Source organism: Periophthalmus magnuspinnatus, chromosome 16, assembly GCF_009829125.3.
Source record: "Periophthalmus magnuspinnatus isolate fPerMag1 chromosome 16, fPerMag1.2.pri, whole genome shotgun sequence".
NCBI classification, from domain to species: domain Eukaryota; kingdom Metazoa; phylum Chordata; class Actinopteri; order Gobiiformes; family Gobiidae; genus Periophthalmus; species Periophthalmus magnuspinnatus.
Genome location: NC_047141.1, coordinates 19,416,319 through 19,442,093, shown reverse-complemented (window position 1 = coordinate 19,442,093; position 25,775 = coordinate 19,416,319). Strand labels below are relative to the sequence as shown.

The 25,775-nt window shown below is 38.6% G+C and overlaps 1 protein-coding gene across 1 annotated transcript; it reads left to right on the top strand.

The window, feature by feature from the left end:
* Positions 1 to 1,456: 1,456 nt before the first annotated feature.
* On the top strand, positions 1,457 to 17,581 carry emc2 (ER membrane protein complex subunit 2). The gene is made up of 11 exons (XM_033981147.2): positions 1,457 to 1,508; positions 2,519 to 2,632; positions 4,298 to 4,362; positions 4,738 to 4,823; positions 6,038 to 6,095; positions 9,662 to 9,747; positions 9,912 to 9,971; positions 12,422 to 12,503; positions 12,616 to 12,726; positions 14,276 to 14,380; positions 17,086 to 17,581. The coding sequence occupies exons 1-11, from the start codon at positions 1,469 to 1,471 to the stop codon at positions 17,170 to 17,172; spliced, it is 894 nt and encodes a 297-aa protein (XP_033837038.1). The 5' UTR covers positions 1,457 to 1,468; the 3' UTR covers positions 17,173 to 17,581.
* The last annotated feature ends 8,194 nt before the right edge of the window (positions 17,582 to 25,775 follow it).

The following is a 25,775-nucleotide window of genomic DNA, read 5'->3' as shown; positions in this document are numbered from 1 at the left end:
TACAGGGTTTGACTTTACGGTAGATGATATTTCACTACTATATTTCACTAGAACAGTTTCTCTAATAATTGCTATTGTGTGTCCCAAGTAGAGGCATGGTGGTGCCAGTGGTTCCTACATGACCACTGGCATGATTAAAAGAAAACTATAGGTCTTAGAAGTTGAGAAAGGGCACTGGAAAATCCAAACCATACTTTTTTGTGTTAATTTTTCAGTGTAATCCCTCAGTTGTCCAGGTATTATCCATAGTAAAAGAAAAAAAAAGAAAGAAAATAAAATAAATGTTAGTTTCAGTGTAGTTAGCTCCTCCTTTCAGATATAAGGCAGTGTCCACCAGCAATGTGACCAGAACTGAAGAAGCTGCTTGGATCAGCAGCGAAACTTCTCCTACAACTCTTTTATTTTTATTATTATTATTAACAAAACAAAAAAAAAAGAAAGTAAAAAACATACTTATGTTTGTTGTCTTAAAAAAAAATAAAAATCAGGAGGTATCTAAAATCCAATCGTCATTAACATAATGTAAAAAGGTAACAATACTCATTCTTTTACATTTTGGCCTTGAAAGGTCCAATATCAGATGGTTTGAATGTGTATTACCAGCATGGTGCTTTGTGATGCCATAATTTCCCACTCAGGGCTTCTTAATGGGTTGAGGCTATGGTTGAGCTCAGGGATGCAACACTACATCCATCATACTTGATGTTCTAAAGGCTGCCGGTGAAATGTCTTTGTTGGACAATAGATGACCAAATTAGGTTTCAAAGTAGTGCCCCAAGAGAGTCAAATCATTGTGACTTAGTGCATTCTGTCTTTATTTTATGGCTCATAAGAAACCCTCAAAAAAAGACATATTTGTAACAGAACCATTTTGAAACATTAATGCATTTCAACTTTACCTATCTCAGTTGCAGTCAGTTGATTATGCCAGCTTTGATTAGTTCCCCAAAGATTGCATAGCAAATATACACTGACAAGCAAAACTTGATGGGCCTAGATATGGCATTCTAGACCCCAAAGACTGTTCAATAAATTAATCTACAGGCAACTTAAAATGTAGAGTGCAAACCGTCAGAACAAAGTGATACCCGCTAGTATTGTTTAAGCTATAGAATATGACATGACATTGTTCTCCACTATTGTGTTCCCATGACAGGCCTACTTCAAACCTCAAAAACACTCCCTATGGATGGATATTGAAAAGGCACAACTAGATTCTTATAGCTGCTGAACATAAGCCAAGCACTGTTGCCCTATGGTCGTCATTATTTATTCACTGGTCAATCTATTAATTATCTGTAATTGAGAGATAATCATATATGGTTTGTGTTGTGCTAGCTAAGTCATCATTGTTTTATTTATTTATGTACTTATTTATTTTACATTTATTTATTTTTCTTAATGCCACGCCCACCTCTGGCAATGACATGATGACGTAAGCACGTCGTCTGTTGTCAACGGGGAAAAGATGGCGTCGGTTTCAGAATTGTACGATGTTGGCTGGGAAGGTAAGACTACAGATTCATTTAAATTACGTTACGCAATAAAACATTATTGTCAATGGGCGATCCGGATTAGCCATGTGGGAAAGATTTCGGATATATCAGCACTGCTCGTCAATACTGTTATGTTTACGAGCAGTGTACGAATAGTCGATTACACATCTGTTAGCTTTGAAGCTAGCTCACCCTGCTAAATCGGACATCGATATATACAGTAAAAGGACAGTATCCTTTCTTAAACAATCAAAAGACATGCATGATTGATAAGCCTATTTTCCATCATTGGAAGGAGACCGTGGATTTAGTGATGGCACGATCCGATTTCTACATTCTTATTCAGCCGCATGCAGGCTATATAGGTTAACAATTCAATTCATCTTTATTTCGGACTCGTGGTCCATTCAAAAAACAGACAGGCAGTAACAACACAAAACAATAAACATCTATGTTTTAAAAAGACAACCATACCAATGTCTCCACATTCTGGATTGGTAGTGAATTGCACTGCATCTTATGCTTGTGAGTGACAATATAATTTCATTTTCTGACTTGTTCAGTCTGCAGATAAACCTGCACATTAAAGTTCTCAGTACAGCTTGCAATGTATTCACTCGTGCAGTGACAAACATTTCAGTCGCACTGGTCCATCGTGGCTTCCTCAAGAGCACCCGCAACGCGTCATTATAAGCCACCTGCAGCCTCTGTAGACTGGCTTTTTTGTACTGAGTCCAGAGGTGGGCAGCGTATAGTGGTGTGCAATATGATTTAAATAACATTAACTTTACATCATCAGAGCATGAACCGAACTTGAACAGAAGAGTATTAGCTTGTGCATACAACATCCTGCATTGTCTATAAATATCATCATCATCTGCCAAGTCCGCAGTGATGATATGCCCAAGATTTTTAATTTTAGCTGTAACATTCAATACAACATTAGACAGGCAAAAATCAGGATACCATTTTTATTTTACTGATGTGATATAACTAAATATGAATTCATTCCATAACCACAGACATGAGAGACAAGTTGAGAAAGTGGAGAGAAGATAACAGCAGGAATAGTGAACAAATTGTGGATGTCGGAGAAGAACTGATCTCTGAACATGCATCCAAATTAGGAGATGATGGTAAGTACATTTGAGTCATTTTTGTCAAGTAATTTCTGTTGAAAGCAAATTGTAAAGTGAAGTAACAGCAGACCAACACTTTATAATATAGTATAATCTTATCAATATTAATTGATTTCAGATATACATGCAAATTAATGTCTGTTTTTTTTTAAATTTCCCACACAAATTAAGTTACAATTTTGAATTTCAGGGGCTATAAATGTTACTTAGTTTACCTGGGGACAATAGTATTTTATAAGCCAAGCCAAATAAAAAAAAAAAGACATTTTTGTTGTGGGAATATAATAAATCAGTGGTTACAGTGAGTGAAGGATTAACAGGTCTGAAAATATTTGTTCAGTAAAACCTAAAACTTTACCTCAAGCTTTTTGCCTTCATCAGAAGTTGGGTGTGTGTAATAATCCCCTATTAAATAAACACATTATAAAAAATAAATTGATTATTGTTTTCTAACTATGCTCTGATGTGATTTACATGTTTTCATTTGCCAAAACCACCTTCATTTTCACATTTTATGATATTCTGTGGCTCGTCCCAACTTGTCTGTTGAAATGACATATGTTCCCATTGTTCCACCACACTTCTGCTTTCATTCCGGCATTTAGAATGTATAATGTATAATGAACAAGATGGTACACTGCCTGGCCAAAAAAATATGCCACCAAAAAAAAGGGTCACATACTTGTTGGACTGCCTTTAGCTTTGATTACGGTATGCATTCCATGTGGCGTTGTTTCAATAAGCTTCGGAAATGTCACAAGATTTATTTCCATCCAGTGTTGCATTAATTTTTCACCAAGATCTTGCACTGATGATTGCAGAGTCTGACCGCTGCGCAAAGCCTTCTCTAGAACATCCCAAAGATTCTCAATGGGGTTGAGGTCTGGACTCTGTGGTGGCCAATACATGTGTGAAAATGATGTCTCATGCTCCCTGAACCACTCTTTCACAATTTGAGCACGATGGATCCTGGCATTGTCATCTTTGAATATGCCCGTGCCATCAGGGAAGAAAAAAATCATTGATGGAATAACCTGGCCATTCAGTATATTCAGGTAGTCAGCTGACCTCATTCTTTGAGCACATACTGTTGCTGAACCTAGACCTGACCAAATGGAGGAGGCTCATCCCTATTTGCTTAGTTAAATCCAGGTGGTGACATCCTGTTCATTATGTTTATCACCAAAAATGAACACCTTATAATATGATAGATGCCTGATATTCTCTGTTCCAAAGCATGTGTTTTTTTACTGACAAAAGATTGGCTGTAGACCTCTCTTTTTAGTAAAAAGAAAATTCTGTTATTCCATGATTTTACTGTTCTCTCTTAATCTAATCTCTGAAATTGTATAGTGCATTACAATATAACATTTACACAAATAACCTCTAATATTAAGAAGAGTGTATTTTAAATAGTTTTAGTAGAATGATAATATGCAATACTGAATAATATTAATATTCAGAAGTATCAAAAGACACTATGCGATAAATGTATTTTCCAGTGGTGATCCAGCATCTTATCAGGTTGTTTCACTTTTTCTACATTTGTTCCTGAGGTCTATAGATTTTTATGGTAGATAAACATGATGCGTTTAATTTAATGTATGTATTGACTTTCATTTAAATATTGTTATTAATATGTCTTCTGCGTTGTCTGCCCAGTTTGGATTATTTATGAACAGGTGATGATTGCTGCATTGGACTGCAGTCGGGATGACTTGGCTTTGGTAAGATTGTCTTACCACCACTCATCACTCCCTCTATATTTAGTAATTCGAAATCTAAAATTCACTTTTTAAATGTAAATATATATTTTTGTGAGGGTTACTCTAGGCTGTTTGTGTTCCTTACATATATAGAATGTTAATAAATACTAAATGTGTAATTAAATAGGAATAGGGACAATGTTCAGCTGGTACTCTGATGTGTTTGAGTTTTTTTAGCTTCAGTTAATCAATGAAAGTATTTATTCCTTGTAATTTTTTTTTTTCAATTTCCATTGATAATTTTTGTTTTCTACAATTCAAAGTAAAATTATAATTAAATTTACTTGTCATTAGTTAATTGTAGGTAGTTAATTGGTGACTCTTTTTGCTTTGTAGAACTGTCTCCAGGAACTGAAAAAGCAGTTTCCTGATAGCCACAGAGTGAAGCGATTAACAGGCATGAGACTGGAGGCTTTGGAAAGGTAAGCATTGGGTGCTAAAAGCTCAATTCAGAAGGAGTTATAGGGACATTTTGGAAAGCTTAGACCTACAAAACTAGGAAATGCTAAATGGGTTAATGGTCTGGGTGTGTTCACGCACAGCGCAAGTAAAACGTTGGCTGTGTTTATGTTGGATCCCTCAGAAGGAAGAGGGCAATGGGTAGAGAAAAGGTTTAGCAACAAAAAGTCCTGTGGCCCGGCAGCCTGAGCTTGGGATTCCCGGGAAGGAAGTGGTCTGAACCAGTGTTATTCTGGGGGTCCCTCAGTCTTCTTTGGTTTGTGTTGCATGGTTGTTTCCGCCTCTGCTACTGTTTTTACCCTGGCATTTCTTGTGTGTTTTCCTGTTTAGCACTGATTTTGGTATGTCACCACAATCTTCATAGTGGCCCTGTTTTGTACCTTGAATGGTCTATAACTTGCCTTAAGGAAGATGAATTATGAATATTTTATGTTTTTATCAGTTATGTCAGAGTTTATTTGATCAACTGATTGCTTGAGCTCTGTCAGAATAAACAAATGGGACACCAGCATGTAATTGGCCACAGACACTTGAATGAGTGGGCTTCAAATGGCACACTCACTTGGTTCCTAAATAAGTAATGTGAATCAAGTGGCTCATGAGGGGTTGCCTGGTGCCGTCTGAAATCTCCCAAAGTGTGGCTGAGTAATAAAGTGAATGTGAGGTTAGCAGCAGCTCTGGAAGTGCTGCTCAATGCTAATGAGAAACATTTGCTTCTGTTTGATGCAAGCTGTAATAGACTGCTTTTTAATCACATAGTTGAAGTTTGTTCAGCATCATTACTATGATGAATGCAATGATTCAAATAATTCTTTAATATTTTATTTGGAATGATGAGTATAAAGCACATCATCCATTCCCAGATTTCTTTACCTTATGATGTAATATTTGCAGCTTAGAAATTTTCTCTATAAACTAAATCCATCAATTTAATTTTGTTTAAGGTGCATCAAAGTGACTGGCAGTAAAATGAAAAATGTCCAAAATGCTATGCTTTGTTTTATTGATTGTATGGCTCCTTTTTCAAGCTATATCAGATTCAAACTGTGTAACTATCTAGCATAAATGATGTAGTATACTCTATACTCTAAACTGTATACTGTAATACTGTAGTTCACTGCTGATTAGTCCAAGTGTATGACCAAATGATGAAATTGAATTATTTTCTTAATTTAAGGTATGATGAAGCCAACAAGCACTATGATGCCATCCTCCAAGAGGATCCCACCAATACGGTAAGAAATGAAATGTACAATGTCTATGTTTAGTTTCTGGTTTGATATTTGGAGAGGTATTAAATATAGACTAATACAAGATTTTGTCGACTAAGACACCATTGACTCATTAATTGACAGAACAACTACATAATTGACTACAGCCCTGCTCTATAGATTAGCTGCTTTTGGCAATGTTACACTTCCCTCTGGCCTGAGCCACATTACTGATAAGCCTCTCACGTCCGGTGTGTTCTCACTCTGGGGCAATGAGTGTGGGTCATTGGCAGTCAGACATATTAATGATACATTTAAAGTCAAGACTTTGAAGGTAGTGATTTACTATTGGCTAGCTCTAATGCAGTTTTTCCTCTGCCAAACCCTACACACCTCGCCTCCACGTGCTTCTATGCGGGTCTTCTTAAATTGTATTTAATGGCGATCCACCGAAGAAAAAGTAAAATGGGGGCAAGTGTGTTATGCACTTCATTGTTGGAGTGCGTTATGCTTACTAAGTTCTGTTTTCAAGGCCAACATTTGTGAGTATTCCATGAAGTGAGATTTAAGACCTTATTTCACCTATCCAGGCTTATAAAATCATTAGTTTTTTTTTCAGCAATGTAGCTATCCAGTTCCAACACACTTAAATTCTTAACATACAATTTTCCGTTGCTCGGCATGATTCATTTTAGTCAATATTTAAACAGCTTTACTTTTACGCACAATAGTATAATCTCTACACACATATGCACGCACGCACACGCACGCACACACACATGCACACACATGCACACACAGAAAGGCAAACCATTTAGACTGCAGCACATCGGAAAACGTATTGGGCAACTTCATACTCTGTTGTTCGCTTTGTGGTCAGAGAGAGGAGGCTTTCTGTGTTTTTACTACAGAGGAGGCGTGAGCTACACTCCTCTGATCAGAATGAACAGAAATCCATGTTGCAAATCAAACTATAGTAGCCAGAAGTCTGTTGACCTCATGTGTAGTTTTGCTATGGTTCAAACTAGGTAGCTGATGGTTCTAAAGTCCTTGCTCCAAGATGGTGGCCTAGAGCAGAAATGCCTAAAAGATTGGTAGATGCACATTGAATAAAGCTGAGTAGCACTGAGCTGCGAGTGTATATTGGTTGGTTTATATCAGTTCCAACTCTAGCATAGCTTTATTTGAAGACTCCAACAAGGGCATTGCACAAAATGTGACTACACTGCTTTCTTCTAGACAAACAGGGCTGTGGGTGTCTTAAAATCATTGCTACAGATTTGACTTGATGTAGATGCATCATGTAGAGTATTACAATGTAGACAGAAAACAGAAGAGTTTATTGTAATTTCATGTCCTATATTCTTTATTCGTGATTTGGATCACCATTAATTTCCATCAAGTTGTTGCTTCCTGGGATCCATAAAGTATTCAGGGAAATTATATACATTTTATATATATACATATGTCTTAAAATAACTGCATATGTTATTGGCTTAACTCCATTGGATGCTCCTGATTCCTAAATATTGGTATCGGCCAGGAAAACACCCATATCGGTTGATTTCCAACAGCGACAGTGGAGTAGACCTAAGTGGATTGGGATCCTTTTCCAACTTCTTTTTTCCATGTATAGACATTAGGCTATTATTTATTATAATAACCTAATGTCTATACATGGGAATGACATGGACATATATGTCCTGTCATTGGAGTGCTGACTTTGATGGAAGAAATTTGAGTATGCTTTTGTATATCTTTTAATATTTTATCAATCACAAGTTTTGAGGAAAGTGTCAAGTCTGCTGACTTGTGCCTATAGATAAAGTATTAATAAATAAAAAAAAATAAAAAATAAATATATATATATATAATTATACATACACACACACACACCCCACACACACACTTGTGGCCAAAGTGCAAGTGATGCAAGTTGGAGAGCTGAGCAAAACCCTTCTTCCCTTCATGTTCTTCAGTGCACTTTTTAAGAATCAGTGTAGTCCTGGCGGAAAATTGGTGACCACAACGAAGACTTTCAAGGCATCCCAGCATGTGAAGCATATATTGGAAACTGTGCTATTGCAATTATAGGCTATGGAACAGATGTGGTACCCATTAACCAAAATGGTTGAATCAACAAAAATTGTTCAAGGTTCAAGTGTTTTTTTGTTTTTTTTGTTTGTTTGTTTTTTCATAACTGTGCCCAGAAAATGTTTCAAACCCTTAGCATTTGCTTGGCTCCCATCATTCAGTACCTACAGCAATGATCTGGCAAAATTCTTGTCTGCCTGTGTAAGCGCATTTTTCTGCTTTTTCTATTCTGTATATGTTTTGACTGTGCCGGGCATGGCCTGAGTTTTTTTTTGTTTTTTTTTAGGATTATAGTACATGTAGAAGAACACAAATTTCATTAATTTATGTCACTGTAATATTCCCAATTTATTAATCCAATCTTCTATTGGCTTGATTTACCACAGTCTCTTAGTAATGGCTTATTACACTGTAAGTATGCCAGCCTCTTTGTGGTCCTTGTAATGATAAAAAGTTGTGGTAGGTGGTAGCATGCAGCCAGAGATGATGTAAATAATCTAGTTGTTGCAGCTAACGTCTGCTCTAAGCACTAATTAAAAAAGAATCATGACAACAGCAGCCTCTGAGCCAGTGCCAGGTTTTCGGCATCATTAGTTACCAAAGGAGGCAGTGGGGTGGTTTGGACTTGCTTCTTGTTTAATAAAGTGCTGTGTGATTCTCTGAGCTACCAACTTCCATATGTTTTTTGGGCCCATAGTGGTTTCTTATCTGACAAACAGGTCCGGAGGCTCAGGAGTGGTAGTTGTGACATGTTTTTACAATAATAGATTTTTTTAACAGTCTGTTTGCACAGTTTTTTTTTTTTTTAAAGTACCGCTCTCCTTCAAAATTGGCCTGGGCAAGTGCTGTAGGTCCCTCTTTAACATGATGGATACATAGATTTCTTGTGATGGCAGCATTAGAGGAGGAGCAGATTTACTGCCCTGTAGACATGAGTCATGCACAGCCGCAGTGTCTTTGGTTATGCGAGGAAGAGAGGAAGCCTCACTCCATCAAGTGCCAGTCCATAAATAAAATGGGCCGTGGCAGTGAACTTCTAATGGGAGCTAAGCCTCCTGTGAAGATTTTCACTTAACTACCATAAGGAGGAGGTGGGTGTGAGGTGGGTGAGGCTTTTGGAAAAGTCCGAGCAGCAGCAGAAATATGTTCTAATTCAGACTGATGAGAATCTAATCCTCCATAAGGTCACTTCAACATCAAACAGAGCAGAAAGCCATTTCCAGCTGATGTAAGTCTGACTGCCTCAGCCTCAGATGCGTGCCTTGCCAGCAGAAAGACAGGCATTTGGGGTTGTGGACTGTGCCATTTTCCCTGTATGGTTAGCGATGACTCACCACTTTATCTCAGACAGCAATCTTCAACCTCTTTTTTTGACTGCTTTTCAGACATAAACTCAAATCGGCTATTGTGTATTAATTGTTTGCAACTAAGGTTTTTAGTACTTGTATTTCTTTGTGAATGACTACAACTATGCAACACTTTTTTGTTTGTTTTAGGCTGCAAGGAAACGCAAGATCTCCATTTTAAAAGCTCAGGGGAAATCAACTGAAGCCATCAGGGAACTCAATGAGTATCTGGAACAGTGAGTGTTGAGCTGTAATAATCTTACATTCCCATGATTGCATGTACAGCCAAATTTGGCAAAGGTGTTATTTTAAAATGACTAAAGTGAAATGATAATTGCACAGCACCAGACTAAATATATATATATATGTATATATAATATATATTTTTTTTTTATTGCAGATTTGTTGGAGACCAGGAAGCATGGCATGAATTGTCAGAACTCTACATCAATGAACATGAGTAAACACATTATTATTGTTATTTATTCATATTATTCTTATTTGGGGTGTTATTAGCTCTTTAGTTGCATTTCTTGGGTAGGTCAGCTCTGTAGGGTTCACATCATCACTTTGATGGCTTGATTTCTTGGATGGCAATAGTGATAGAGGTTAGATGCCAAACTCAGTGAGTGGTCTGAATGGAGCTTTGTGCGTGTTTGACACACAAGAGTTATTTTATAGGATTGTTGTCTTAAGCCTCTTGGCCTCCAACTGTTACCTCAGTTGCCAAGGCGAATTGTCTGACAGCATTGTATAGAAATAGGTTTGTGTCACCTTTTATCCTTCCTAAATTGTCTGGAGCTTAGAAGTTACTGAAGCGTTGTTAGCAGCTGCACTGTGCTGTTGACATTATGCAGCGTGTGTGGGGGGACTGGCCTCCAAGTTGCCGAGTTGCCCTGGGATGTGCAGAGCTGTAGTAGGAATGTGTGGTGGCTGCTTATTGGATATTGCATGCTTTTGTTTGGGTGGTTTTATTGCTGTAGTAGCCAGAGGAACTCCAGGGGTGAGCGGATTATCTCACAGCTTATCCTAGCACTTCCAATATCACACCATTCACTCCCACAGCTCCTTATCTACAGGCGTGTCAATTTCTTTTCTTTGTTTTCTTTATTTTGGGATACTAAGTCCATGTTTCCCCTCCTCCTCTTCCGGATAGCCCAACATTATCAGCTGTCTTTTCCACATGGATGGAGGCTCCGTTGAGAGAGAGCACTTACTGTGAAATTCCCAAGAGAAGGTGGTGGCACTTTTCTTTCCTCCGGCTTGAGAAAACACAGGCTGATGGACAAGCAAGGAAAAGAAATAAACTTTCCTCCCTCACTGTGCAACACCCTGTGAGCTAAAAATAAACAGGTGTTCACATTGTGAGGAGGGCAGCAGGCACCAGTTTTAACAAATTAAAGATATAATTAATTTGCTCAAAGTTGACACCTAAAATAATCCCCATTCTCGTACCCCTGACTTGAGATCTCAGCTAGAGTGTACTATTGACTTTCAACATCAGCGAGAGTTACTAGATAAACAACAATGATGTTTTGTTTTATTTAATAATGGCATAGGCGTCCAGTATTTATAGAAAAAGAAACCAATAGAATCACACATGAGGGTGCCTTGAATCCAATAAGAGTCGAGAGAAATAGAAGTAAAGTCCTGGCTCTGATACAAGCAGGGCTGATGTAGCCGGCTCTGTGCAAGCCTGGGCCACTGCACCAGCACATCTGAAAGTCTTTATTTGGAGGAAGTGGTAATTGTAAGCAGCCTCAACCTTCCAACCTCTCTGATCTCCCACTCCTCAGACCCTTCCCCCCTGTTTATTTCTTTCTCTCTGTCCCACCTTAATTTCTCTCCAATGCTGTTAATCTTTCATATATATATATATATATATATTTTTTTTTTTTTTTAGGTAAATTTTAAATGAGTACCAATAGATGTCAGCCACAGTTGAATGTAGACCTGTCATAATAATTTACTATATTACTATCACTACTAATATCGATATATTGTTCAATAAATGATAGATGAAACAATATTTTTGGCAAATATTGTTATGACAAAATTTGAGATGTAGAAGGTTGAATTATTAACTTCTATGACATAGAATACAAACTCATTACCTAAGTTTTGCATTCTGCTATTTATTTGTTTTGTTAACAATCTTGCACATTTAGAATAGTTTTTGGGGGGATAATTCTGCTTTAGGGATTGGTTTCAATATTATCTGTTATCATTTTTATTAGCAATATATCACACTTTAATATTTGTCATTGTCAAAGGCTTAATTGAATGTGTCAGTAAAACAGCATGTGCTTAAATTTTTTTCAGCCGATGCACAAAAGCAATTCCATTTGTTCTATTTCAGGGTTGATTTGTTTTAACATCTGGGTTTTTAGGCTTTTTAATGATAAGGTGGGACCAAAAGAAATGGCAAACACCTCACTAGAAACGAATGATTCTGAACAAGGTGCTCATAGAAAGTGGCCTCAGTTGTTTAATTTAATCTATTTTTAGGTCTACACATTTTGAATTTCTTCACTGTTTCTCTGCGTAGCCTGATCTGTTTGGAGGAAAGGGAAACTGTATTAGAAGTGGAGTGGCAGCGGATTAGTGTGAGGTCAACAGCTCAGCAGTCTGCTGCTGAGAAGTGATCTCATCTGAGTTTAGGCTGTGAGTGCCAGGTCTGACTGCAGCGCTGACCTCAGGAAGGTAGTTAACTACACATTAAAGTCTGAAAAAACAACCGGAAAGACGGGATTGATCTTCACATGCCTCTTTATGTCTTCTACCTAAAATAAAGAGTCATGGGTCATAGGTCATGTAAGAATTAGTTGTCTAAAAACATTTTATGTTTGATCTTATCCTTCACAGTTAGTAAACTTAGCTCCTAAAACTTTAGTTTTGTGATCTTCACAGCTATGGAAAAGCTGCATTTTGCCTTGAAGAGCTCATGATGACCAATCCTCACAATCACCTGTACTGTGAACAGTATGCTGAGGTAGGTTTGTACATAAGCATTCATCAGAAATCAAGGAACCAAAATAAAATATTTTTTTATAACCTCAGAGAATGAAATTGTTAGCTTTTCATAATTATTTCCCCTGACACAGGTGAAATATACTCAAGGGGGCCTAGAAAACCTGGAACTTAGCAGAAAGTATTTTGCCCAGGCGCTGCGACTTAACAACCGAAACATGAGGGCACTCTTTGGTCTTTACATGGTAAGTATTACTTTGTATGAGAAAAGGAGCAAAATGGTCAAACCATTTTTGTAACCCTGTGGTTTGTCAAGGTTGAGCATGTGTGTATGTGGTGTGTTTTGGGGGAGTATGGAGAAGGGGCTCTCAGACAGGTCAACACGCTGCTGACTCAGGCGGTGAACTCCAGCATTGGAAAGTCTCCCCCTCTGGACCACTTTATTTTCGTAATAATACCCTTTTGGTGAGACCTTTTTATGTGCACTGTTCTTAAATAAATAAAGCAACTCTAAACTAAAAGGGCAGGGCACAGTGAAGTACAACTGCTGCAAGCATTTTGTCATCAGCAATTCATCCAACCGAGCAAGTGCCAGTTTAATTGTGGCCTTTGACGTTCTTTAATCTACATATTTGTTTGAACAGGATGTTGTCTGCTAGCACCAATGCATCATATGTAAGTGAGAACTGACATAAGAACACAAACGAACCGGTGCATAGTATAGAAGCATGACTAAGACAGAGAGCCCCAGTGTTTTTCTCTGAGCTGTCCTGGGATTCTTCAGGTAGTCCAAACACCTCAGTGTAGCACATAGCACTACTTTTGTAGTCGCTTATGGGCAGCAGGCGGTGACAGAGTGGGCTTGGGCCAAACATAGACGTTTGCCTCTGTTAACTTTCAAGTCAATGTGGACACAGACCAGGCCCCGTGCTGTTTCCTGACATGTTGTCCACTGACACTCGGTTCTTTAGCGAATACTTCAGGTGGGAGTTTATTCTTTATCAGTCACAGATCTGTCTAATGGCGTGTTTTGCAGATTGTCAACTAATCTTGGTGGCCCACGTCATGACAGGTGTGAGTGGTTCAGCCAACGAACAGGAAACTTTCACTGTTTTGCACCAACTCATTTGCACTGACCACAGTTGGTTTGGTGGTTAGTTAGTCACAACACTTCCGTGGGGAATCCCCTCCATAATAGTAAATGCCTTTATTTGGGGATAGCCTGTTTTGGGTGACATCATTGCTATTGAGGTTTGGAAAAGAATGCATGCAAAAATACAGAACCCAGAGAATTATTTTGAAATGGCAAGCTGGGGTTGATTGGTGTGTAGTTAAGATTTCAGCGCACTAGTAGTGCGTCTTTGAAGTGCAGTAAGGGTAGATCCACTGGGGTTGCTGTGTGGAGAAGATGGCAAGAACATGGGATTTGTGGTTCACAGTGGAGCAGAGGCCGTGATTTAAGTAGCACTCGCCTCTTTGCCCTTTGGTTTTTCTGCTGAATTATTTGAATCCTAGTTGGATCTTTCATCACTGGAAATCTGTGATGTTGGATAAATTAAGCCTGTTGTGTGACAATTTGCAAATGACGCTCTATAGTGCTCACTTTTTCCTGCCCATAAGTATGCACCACTGTGTCATCAACCCAAAGTCTTTTTTTTATTAGGGGCCACAATGATGCAGTGGTACATGGAAATTAGTCTTTTCAGGCGATTTAGCCAAGTTTTGATACAGAAAACCCACTCCACTCTATCCTCCAAACCCTCCTTTGTGTTAATTATTTTTCTCCTTCCCCAGTCTGCAAGTCACATCGCTGCCAGTCCGAAAGTTAGCGCAAAGGTGAAGAAGGACAACATGAAGTATGCTGCTTGGGCAGCAGCGCAAATAAATAGGGCCTATAAGGTGAGTCACATGTCATGTGCCTAATTCATTGGGTAACAAAAAAATTCCATTCATTTTTGGGGGAAAATTTGACTTTTTGACACTGGCCGAGAGTTTATATAAAATTAAATCATGTTTGATTAGACTTACAAGCTAGACTCAACCTAAAATTACAAATGTTGGATAAAATAAGCACTGTAAGCTAGTTTTGCACAAACTGTAACCTTTTCAAACAATATTAATAATAGTGCTTACATATGTACAGAAACAGTTTGGAATTACACGTCCCTCAAATTGGGTCAGGGTTTATCCTGTTGTCATGGCAATATAAGTGTAAAGCTTATGCATAGGAAATATTTTTGCCACACAGCCCATGTGTTGTGCTTATTTGGGCATCAGCTCTTAAACATATAATAAGTGGTTTTGTGCTCTGACTGCTGAGCGAGGAGCTCCCTGCCGAGCCCATAAAGACCACCAAACTCCGATACATATCACACATGTCAGTTTAGTGATGTTGCTAGCTTCAAAATGTCAAGTGTGAAAATCCAAAATTAGGGGCAAACTGCAGCATCAGGAGACCATTGCCATTTTACTTTCAGAGTCAGAAACCACTTCAGGTTATTTTTCACATGAGGTAGATATATCCATGGCTTATGCAGAGTACATTTTTCTCTGGAGATGCAGCACTCACTGTACATTTACCCAATAAGATTATGTCAAATTGAGAAAACAAAGGCTTTCAAAACTGCATAAAAGATGTATAATTTAGCTGTATAAGATGACAATATATATACTCCTTAATAGTAGCATGAGGCTTCTTTCTGTGAATTTATATTAATAGTCCTGGGCCACCGTCAGAGCCCTACAGACAGCTTAAATGTTATTTTTGTGTGGGTTTCCCTCTCTGGTGACTTTAACGAGACACCTCTGCCTCTCAAGGACCATGAAGTCACCTGGTCACACCTCTGCACTTCTCCTTGTTGTGTTTAAGTTGCCTGGTGATGCAGCCTTCTTGATGTGGACTTGCACACATGTGATTTGTTTTCTGGTTACTGTGTGAGACGTGTTAAATGACAAGGTGTGTGGCTGCCTCTTATTCCTACCTTGTTAAATGACTTCTCAGATCTCTGGGGGAATGGTGCGTTGTGAGACAGCTCCAGGCTGCTCTTGACTTGCGCTGGCTGATTGATGGTCCCTCAACAGCCTTTTCTTGTGTCAGTCGTCCACTTTTATTAAAAGTCGTACCTGGTGATTGTCATACTTTTGTGTGTGAAAAAGGTGAGTGTAAGCTGAGCAGACGTCAGCAAGAGGTCATAACTGACTGTGCCATTTTCAGATATAATTACCTGTTGGTGGTTGCAGTGAACACGCTGGAGTGCCAGAGGTGTGTAGAACGGAGCTGCAGACTCTGTACGCAGCTGCCCTCCTGGCCTCACCATCTTTTCTAAACAGATTCTGTGATTAGTTCCACTGTCATGGGCCACAGACTCACTTTCGTCACCACTCTATTATCAGACACTCAAAATAGACGTGGGGCTGCCTCTGCTGTTCTGTTGTAGACCAGGGCACAGTTAATGTGGTGGTCTCACCTCAGGCTGAGGGGATAATTGACTACCGGGCCCGGGGTAATGGCGCATTAGGCAGAAGGCTATGAAATGCACTGATCATTATAGCTACCACACTGCACACACCCTAAATCTAAAAGAATGAGTCACTCTCTGAAATTACGTAGCCAATTCTACACCTTGGCCAACCGCGCTGTGTTGGCTCAAAGGAAAGGAAAAAATTCAAACCATGGAACAGTATAGGCTTGAGTTGGTTTCTGTTTGTGGAAGTTTTTTTTTTCAATGTCAATGCAAATAAGCCTTAGCACATTTGCATATTTTGCTTTGCTGTAATATATTAATGAATTATAATTCCCTTCCCGAGCATATAAAATTGTATTTATTTCGATTACTGAATCATTTATTGATTGTGGGACTGAAACAAGGTCATTGATTAATCGTCACCGTATTGACTAATCAAGTCCGGTTTATACACAACTCTAAAACGTACCATGTCCAGAAAATGCCGCAGTTCATACAGAAAAGTACTCTTATCAGGTTCACTTTTTTCTTTAAATGGGCCAAATAATCTCATGTTCAAAATCTAAACAACTAATCCATTAACCAAAAGAACAACTGCCAGATGAATTGATTAGATTAATAATCATTAGTAGCAGCCCAAGTTGACGGATTCCTTTCAAAGGTTAACTCACCCTTTTAGAGCCTGCATTTCTTCCCAACCCAACAGAAATCATTTATCTTCAATCTTTCAGAGAGAAATCCCTGTCTGTCTTGAGGTGTAATCAGGCAGAATGTGTGTGTTTGGACTCCTACACGGACAATACACAATTATATGATGAGGGGTTCACTTCCTGTTGAAAATGAGCTAAAATTAGGTGTGTTATGTACTCTTGGACTAGATGCTGTGGAAATGGAATTGGGCAAATCATGTCATGTCTGGAAGCACCCATTACATATAAAGGACTAAAATGGCACTTACGAAACAACTCTCAAATTAGAAGTTTTATTTATGTTACTTGACCAATTTTATCCAATAGTGATTCCTTCCAGCTTCACAAAGTCTAAACTAGGGCAGAGATGTATTTAATTGGCTTATCTAATACTAAACTAATGACCTAATATCCTGTGTGACGTTTTGTCTCTTTGCGTTGCCTCTCGCAGCTTGCCGGACGTGGGGCAAAGGAAAACAAATGCTCAGTGAAGGCTGTGGAGGAGATGCTGGAGTCCATGCAGATCACCATGTCCTAGATGTCCCCCTTGGTCTCTGTCTCTCATGTCCTTTCTCCTCTGCATGTTCTTCTTTGTCATCAGGAGCTACACTTTAGCCTCACGATGCTATCCGAACTGTCTCCTACTACAGTTTTTAAAAGGAAAATTACTCAGTAAAAAGACAAAGTGCAGAGGTGTCCTCATTCATCTGGTGTGCAATTTTGAACTTGCAGTCTTTAGCAATCATCGTACTTTTGTAACATCAGTGTCATGGATAGAATAAAGAGAATAGAATGGACAAGGCAAATTGCTATTTATTAACACTGTAGCGATCAACTTTACCTGTAAATGCTACCCCATTAACTGTTTTATTAATGTCTTATTTAATTGCCTTTACAGGGTATGACTGATGGATAAACTGAAAATAAAATTTCTTAACAACTGTCAAGACTGTCTGCTTTTTGACAAATCACATCTATCATTGTGAAATTGGTGGTAAAATTGTTACAAAAATGTGCTCTTTTCATTACAGTCTTGCCTCTCAATTATTGCTGACAGCAAGTCAACTTGCAGTAACCAAAGGAACACCTCATTCTACCTTTTTGTAAGGTTTGGCCAGTAAGTGACATCTCATGAGTGAAAACAAATGTGAGAACTCAAAGGTACCACCGCTTTGTGATCTTGCATTGATCCAAATAATTCTTTGAAATCCCCTTTCACCCGTGAAAAACTGTTACATCCATTAACATTTATTTATTAAGCTTCAGTGCTGAGTTTATGGCCTTTTTTGGACAGCTCTTAAATGGACATGGGTCACCCATTTCAAAGTTGTTAGTGTGGAAAGCTGTTTGAGCAATATTTTAATGGTGTCTGGCTGTACTCTTTGAATATGTCTGCATTTGATTTTCCCTACAATCTGGTGGAACAAATGAAATCCAGAGTCACTTAAACTGACAAGTTTTTTTTGTTGTCAAGGTCTAGGGCTAAGTGAGTGCCTTGAAAGTTTGTAAGGGTGACAAAAGTTTGCGAAAGCAAATGTAGAGTCATTTTTCGAGTGAACCTAATATGAGGTCAGTTATATACTAGCAAATAAAAATAATTATTTTACTCTCAAATAATATATATATTTTATTAAATGTTACATTGGTTGGTTGGTTGTGAGGCAAATGTCTATACTACCACTGCTTGTAGTTCTAACTTTTTTTTTTTTTTTGAAAGTTAAAAAATCATGGACTATCAGACAAAAAAAATTTGGAGAGTAAAATTTGTCTGTACATACTTACAGTATAGTGACTACTGAACGTAAGGAAAAGCAAAATAGCTGTGTGTGCCAAAGACAGAGCCAATAGTGCCATCTGTAGTCAGTATGAGGAAGACCTACAATGAATATGGCAACACTTTATATAGCCTTTAGGGACACCTGGAAATTGGTGGTTATTGTAACATTTAAAAACATCTAAATTTAACTGCGGTTTGTTATTCCACCCGCTCACAAATCTTACTTCCAAAGCCAGAAAACAGCCTCCCCGCACCAGTGACCAGTCATGTATTGTGATGAATGTTTTCCCTGATTTGGCTGCACTTTGAAAAAATGTCCCTGTAAAGAGAAGACAAATAGCCTGTTGGTTCAGATACTGCCCTGTGTTTTAAGAACATCACTTCTCACATTGGAGCTCCTGCTACTGGTCCTTTCAACTTTAATCCTATACTATTTGTATGTATTCATTTAGATTTTTTATTTTTTATTTTTTTTAAAGAGATATTAGCCCTAACCAAACCAAGTATTGGCATGAGACGAGCTTGTGATGAAGATTAATTGTCTGTAATGATAATGTGAAGGAAGAATGGCTATTATCAAGGCAATAGTATGGCTTCTAAAAATGTATTAGCCTTACAACACTTTTCCAAAAGTGCTTCTTAATTTTATCAGTGTTTTTCAGTGTCTTGTCCAAGGACCCACTTATTGCAATTTATCCACCAACTTTTGGGTTTGTGGTTGGTTGATTGAATATTTCTCAATTCCCAACCAGTGACCAAAAAAAACAAACAAATCCTGCCATGGCAAAAGTGCAATAAGCCCTCTCTTTGTGTTGTTCCAATGCAGATAGTTGGTAGGGTCAGAAAAAAACAAAACAAAAAAAATCATCCATTTTAAAAACTATGCCAAATCAATTTACTCAAGTCTTCACAAGGAAAAGCCAAAAATGTCTTCTAATTTCTCCTCTAAGCTGTACACTTGACAGTCCTTGAAGATGAAAATTCCAAATATGATGAATAAGGTGCAGAGATGGGGCGGTGGTGTCAGATGAAAGGCGATGCAGAACACGAGAAGAAGCGACGTGGAAGAAACAGATAATTGCGCATCTGGAAGGCAAAGGGGGAGGCAGATTTTGCTCCATGATGCTTAGGACTTTTCCAACGTTAGGGGGTGAGTGGAAAGGGAGCGCCCCGGCTGGTTCGAAGGCTCATCCATCTCTGTCTGGTTTAAGGGGAGATGCCGGGAGTTGCTAAAGATGGATGATGCTTCGTGCGCTAAATCCTACTCTGTCCCGTTTTACAGTGAACCAAGCTGGTGGTGGTGAAATAGCGTTTTGGCTACAGGCAGGGACGGCGCGACCCACTCCCACTTCTTTTCTGGGAATAGAGATGTAGTAGGAGTACAGAGTTGGCCCAGAAGAGGACGGGTCATTCAAATAACACCTGACATCACATGTGAACCCGCAGCAGATCGGATACACTGTAGAACTGGCCACCACAAACTCGCTGTAAATTACCATGCTCCGAAATGTGCAGCCTGCAGTGCTTCTGATCCGGTTTGAAAAATACTAGACATTTTTGTTGTCTTATAAGCGGTTTCATTCTAGTCACTCTCCAGGAATGAAATTGATTTAAGTTGTATTTTTAGGACCTTCGAGGCTACGTTTGCAAAGAAAATTAGGCTTATTGTGCAAGAATGGATGTTTGAATAAAAAATTGTATCACACTGGAGCAAAAGAATAGCTGGGTTTATAGGGTTGATAAAACAAATTGTTAAAAAGTGCAGTTTTTGTCTATGAAATTGGAGCCAGATTGCAAAATGCCTCGCGTAAAAGTTCTTGATTGTTGTATATCCAGAAAATCACTTTTTGAGTAATACTTAACTTGTTGAATTAAGAATGTACTTTTCTTATATTGCACAATGCCGTTCTGCATTTATTTTCCTTTCTAACTACATGAATGACATGTTCTTTTTCTAAAGGTACTCGTGCTGGGAAACAATTTATTTAGTGCAACAAAATTATGCTGGATTGTGCAAAACAGAGAAACAGGGGGGAACTTTGCGGTTATGAAAAGTGTGATCTTGAACATGCAGACAATGTGCAGGCATGCCTCTGTGTCAGCTCCAGTTTGTCTAATTGTGTGAGTGAGTGTATGTGAGAGAATGTGGAAGTTTGAAACAATATAAATCCCATTGGAATGAAAACTATTAGCTCAGAGCTGTGTTGTCCTAAAGGCTCCAGATTTCTGATATCTTCATGCAGTAGATTGTTTTGTCTGTTTTGCGTGTTGCCCGATCTTTTCAGTTTGAGGCGTTATGGCAGAGGTCTTGGCTCTGCACATGTTGTGGCTACATCCTGTCTTCAAACTCTGCTGCTTATACTGTGTAGGACGTGTGCAGAACAGAGAATGGCAAGTTGCTGGCACAAAAGGTGGTTATGCTTTCCAGGCCAGGATCCCAAACCGCAAATTCCCCCTTGTCATAGTATCTTCTGGTAGGAAAGCTCTGATCTACCTTTTTCACTATATCAGATGTGGCTACTGCTTGAACTTCCTGGATGAATATAAATGACAACCACAAATTAGTGCACAGTATGAACGAGAATAGTCTGAGATCAAATGTTAGATATATCAAAAATCACACATTTCTAGAATCCCAACGGGCCATGACATTCTTAATTAGACCGCCGCAGGAGACTTCATCTTTGTACGTATTGACCTTACACCAGTGAGGAATGATAAACATTTCTAATTACTGCAACATGAGTCAGAGGAGCTCCTGGGCTCAGAGCCAAACCTCCTTCCAACTGGTAAGAATAGGAAACATATTCCTGTGTACTTGTGCTTTGATGTGCAGACACCTTCACTTCTGGCACTGGGATTCCACACATTCTGCACTGTTGCTTTGACTCAGCAGCATCTCAAAGTATCAATCTTCTCCAATGATCAAACTACATTTTATCCCCTCTTCATTTAAGTCCTTTAGTCAATGTTTACACCTGGTTTAGACCTGGTGGTACTCGATGTGAAAAGTTTGAGGACCACTGAGCTTGATCCGGACTAGCCATTCCCTATGGAGATTTGGACATTAGAAAAAAAACATTGAAGTGTGATACTCTGAATATGCTCCTTGCGTATGAGTTATTTAAATAATATTAACCAATGACCCATCATTGCTTTTGTGAATGAGGCTTTTGTCTACTAGAGTGGGGTGGAGCAGTCCTGTCTCTCTTACTACTGGCACAAGAAAACTGCCACTGATACATGTTTTACTCCATGGCCATTGATGCTCTGTTAATGTGGTTGGGCTATAGAAAACCAGAGATGAAAATCAGTTACGTTTCATAGTTTTACATCAGACCAGGTCAAAGCTTACCCAAAAAACGAATTCAATGTACTGGAGAGAAAGCGTTTCCTTATACAGACAGGAAATGTTAAATTTGAGTGCATAAGATAATACTAACAATAACGTTGGTTGGGGATTTTCCCCAAGTCAGTCTGTATCAGCACCCTGTTCTCATGGTGGCTTTTTGTCCGTCAACTCTGGGTGGTGGGTGGTCAAGGTTAATTTACCATTGGTTTTGACAACTGACCACCTACAACACCGTTCCCATTGAAAAACATGGAAGTTGAAAAATCATAAATTTTCTTTGTTGTGAAAGGCACTGCTAACATGCACTGTGGTCTGCAGGCTAAAATCACTTCCCCTCTGTCTGTATGGGAAGGTTAGAATACTATGGGCCTATTTCATCTATGGCCTTTCAAAGATATTGGTCATGCAAAATGCTTTGTAATAGCTTTTGCAAAGCTCCCTTTAGCAGGATATTGGAAATAAACTGTTGGACTGTTATTTGATGAGGGGTTGTGGAGTTTTAAGTTGTATTAACATTGTGCCAGGAGAGCCTCACTTTGTCTTCTCCTGCTATGTATTATGTTTCCTGGACTGTTGTTAATTTGTAGTTACAGTGGACTCGGTCATATCTGCTGTTACTATTCCACTATGTATTATGAATGTCAGTTTGCACTATGCACTATATTCGTTTTTATTCTTTAACTAATGTGTAATTAACTCTAATTAAATGTAAATGAGTACTTATTCATTTGTTTTGATTACTGGAACTGGCCTGTTTATTTAAAGTTTATCTATAAATAGTTATATGAGTATCACCACTCAGTTATAGAGTTGTGAGTAGCATATGTAGTAACACTACAGGTTCTTGTGAGGGAGCTTGAGAAACAATGATGGTGGTCATGTACGTTTTTTGCATACGCTCCAACAAAATGTCTCATTCATACAACTTCCTTAACAGTGTAAGTTTTGGAAGTGATTTTTACCATTGCTTCCAGGTTGGGATTTTAAAAGAAATTGCTAATTGGACGACTTTTGTTTGTAAAAGAACTTTCGCACACAACATTCAGTTATGGGCGAGGAAAGCCAACAGAGAAAGAAAACAAAATAAAAAGGACTGGGTTTATGAGTTGTATTTTAAGCCAAATTAAGTGAATACCTGCCAGAGTAGCAAAGACTTTAAATGCATTACTTATGGGAACCTTTTAATACTAACTTCAGCGTTCAATTATATTGTTTCTCTGTTTCACTATTTGATGTTATCAAGCTGTCATTGATACTAGGCCCTGACTCTATTCCCATTTGTAGAAAATGTAAATGTTCACATTTGAATCCTTTGTGACATTGAAAGATGCTGTTGACCAGCCTAATTGCAGTCGTCCTATTGACTTCCCCTTCTTACACTTTTGGCTTATGTTTTCAGGTTTTTCCTCCGTCATAGCAGGGCCAAACCATATAGTCTAATTTCATCACACATCATTCTTATATGAGAACACATGCACAAGAGGCTCCTAGTTTGGGTTGTAGTTTCAGCAAATGCAGATCTGATGCAGGCTACTGTTATTTCTGTTATTGTGCATCTTAAATAGAGGTAAAGGAGTGACTGTTCCCAGCTGCTCTGCATCAACACCTGAGCACACACACAAACCACACCTACAGCATGAAGCCACACTGGAACCAGGTTCCATTGACTATGATACAAAAAGCTCCCTGTTTCTCAACACTCTTCTTTGTACTTCAACATTTTTAAGCATATAAATACAGATTCTAATACTCTAGGAGACCCATTTTTTCTTTGAGCATGTGAATAAGGACATTAGGAATAATCCACAGAAATTAAGTGAGAAGGCTTTTTTCAGCTTGTGTACTCTTAAGCTTTAAAGATATTTTATAAGTTGCTAATAATGTATCAGCACATGTACAAAAATGTTAACACACCCAATGTAAACTACTACAGTAGAAACAAGATGAAGTTGTATATATGCTATCATATTCTGCAAGGCCCGCTGCTTCTATTAGGCCAAGTGCAGTGACTCCCAGTGTAAGCTCTGGAGTAAGCTCATGATGCTTACTCATCAGAAGGCTAAAGTTACCTATGTGGTGACTGTTTGTAAATAATTGTACAGTTTATACCCACGGAAAGTTCCTGTAAGAATTTTCCTCCCCCTTTTGGAAAATAATCATTGATGCAAATTTGTTTTGTTGTGGAGGCTGTGTTTCAAGCCAAGAGGGAAATCAGTCTGGTTTCCTCACAGGCCAAATTGAGCTATTTTCCCTCTCAAAGAGTATAGATTAAAAAAACAAAGCTATTAAGTTGCCTGAGTATAATAGTTTGGCCTTTTTGTGTCAATGTTCTTATAATTAGCTTCAAGACACAAGATATATGTTTTATGGATTGTAATGAATTGACAAAAATGGTAAACTTTAAGCAAAACGACACAATGCACTTACTCACATGAAATTTGGTTTTGAGACCTTAAGGGGTATTTGGCAATTTAATGGGAAATGTGTTAGCAAGGGCCATTTTTTGATCCTTCTTTAGAACTATGATTTACCTTTAGCACCTGTGTCTGAGCCATGATTTTTGTGATTATGACAACCACTTTTGTCCTGGACTTTTACGTGAGTGCTCTGGCCAGAGGAGCTGCTCATCAGCGTGTCTGTGTGTGTGTGTGGAGAAAGAGGGTGGTTGGCGGTGCTGTGGTAGGAAGTGGTGGTCTGAGGGGCAGACACAGGGCTTGGGAAGAGTGGAGCCCATACTCATAGCCTGCTGGCTGGTCTGCAGGAGCAGAAATATAGGGTGACTGGGAAAATATGTGGATATTTTGGCTCCATCACATTTGGAGACCACAGCACATCTCACTATCTGTCTTCCCCAGCAGGTCTTTGACAGCGTAACCAGGGAATCTCCTTTGTGTGGTCTGCAAATCTTATTTTATCTCCTCACTAGAACTTTGTTTAGGTGTTTTTTTTTCTCTTATGAGACACAAGTTATCAGACTGGTGGTCCACATGCTTTGTTTATCAACTTCAACTGTGCCAGCTGGGGGCATGCCTTCTCCTGGACCCACCACAGATGTTTTAATGAACGTTTTTAGTGATATCAAATATCATTGCATACACAATCATAGTTTGCACTCTCTCTTCTCATTATTTCAGTCTGTCATATTTTTGGCATGCAAAAGCAAAATAATACAACGTATACAGTATGAGATCTGACTGTAGCTACATAATCCACAATGTCATAAAAATAAGACGGGGTGTTCTATGGGAGAACAAAGCTGATATCTTTGTACCGATGATCTTGTGGACCATTTGGGGGTGGCATGCTTGTTTCAAACATTGACTTGTGCTGAAGCCATCACTTCAAACACAACCATAACTGCTGCTATAGTGTCCAGAACACCATGTGAATACTTTTACTTCCAACTCAAATAAAATGCTATAAACACAAGGACATGAAAAGCCGGACACTAATTTGTTTATGCTCAACAGCCCCATTTCATTCTGTGTAATCTTCAAGAGGAGACTTAGGGAACTTTAGGATGGAGAAAAGGGTCAGCCAGGTTGTTTTCATCACTCCTGTCTCTTCATGAAAGACAAACCAGGGCTCATATGTGAGACACTGATATGTAAGGATGAGCTGCTGCAGTGCACTAGGATCATGGGATGGAGCCATGTATCAAATCTACATTGATTGTGTTGTTGCATCAATCTTCTTGAATGTTCGTTGTCATCTCGAGATGTGAGACCAACTTTTCATACAGCATCACACACACATACACTGACCATCTCTCTCCAAATCAGGATAGAGTTGCTTTGATGTATACTTCTGTCTTCAACAAATCAAATCAGCCGCATTAACTCAGGATGCAGATCGTTAAATGAAAACCTGAGGCCCTCAGGACATAATTACATTTCTTACATTTCTTTATCCTTGCTCTTCCACTTTTTGTTGGACACTTTGTTATTCCTATGGAGAATATAATCAAGACAAAGTTCAAAGCTGGATTTCTGCATCAGGTCCCAGGTCCCTG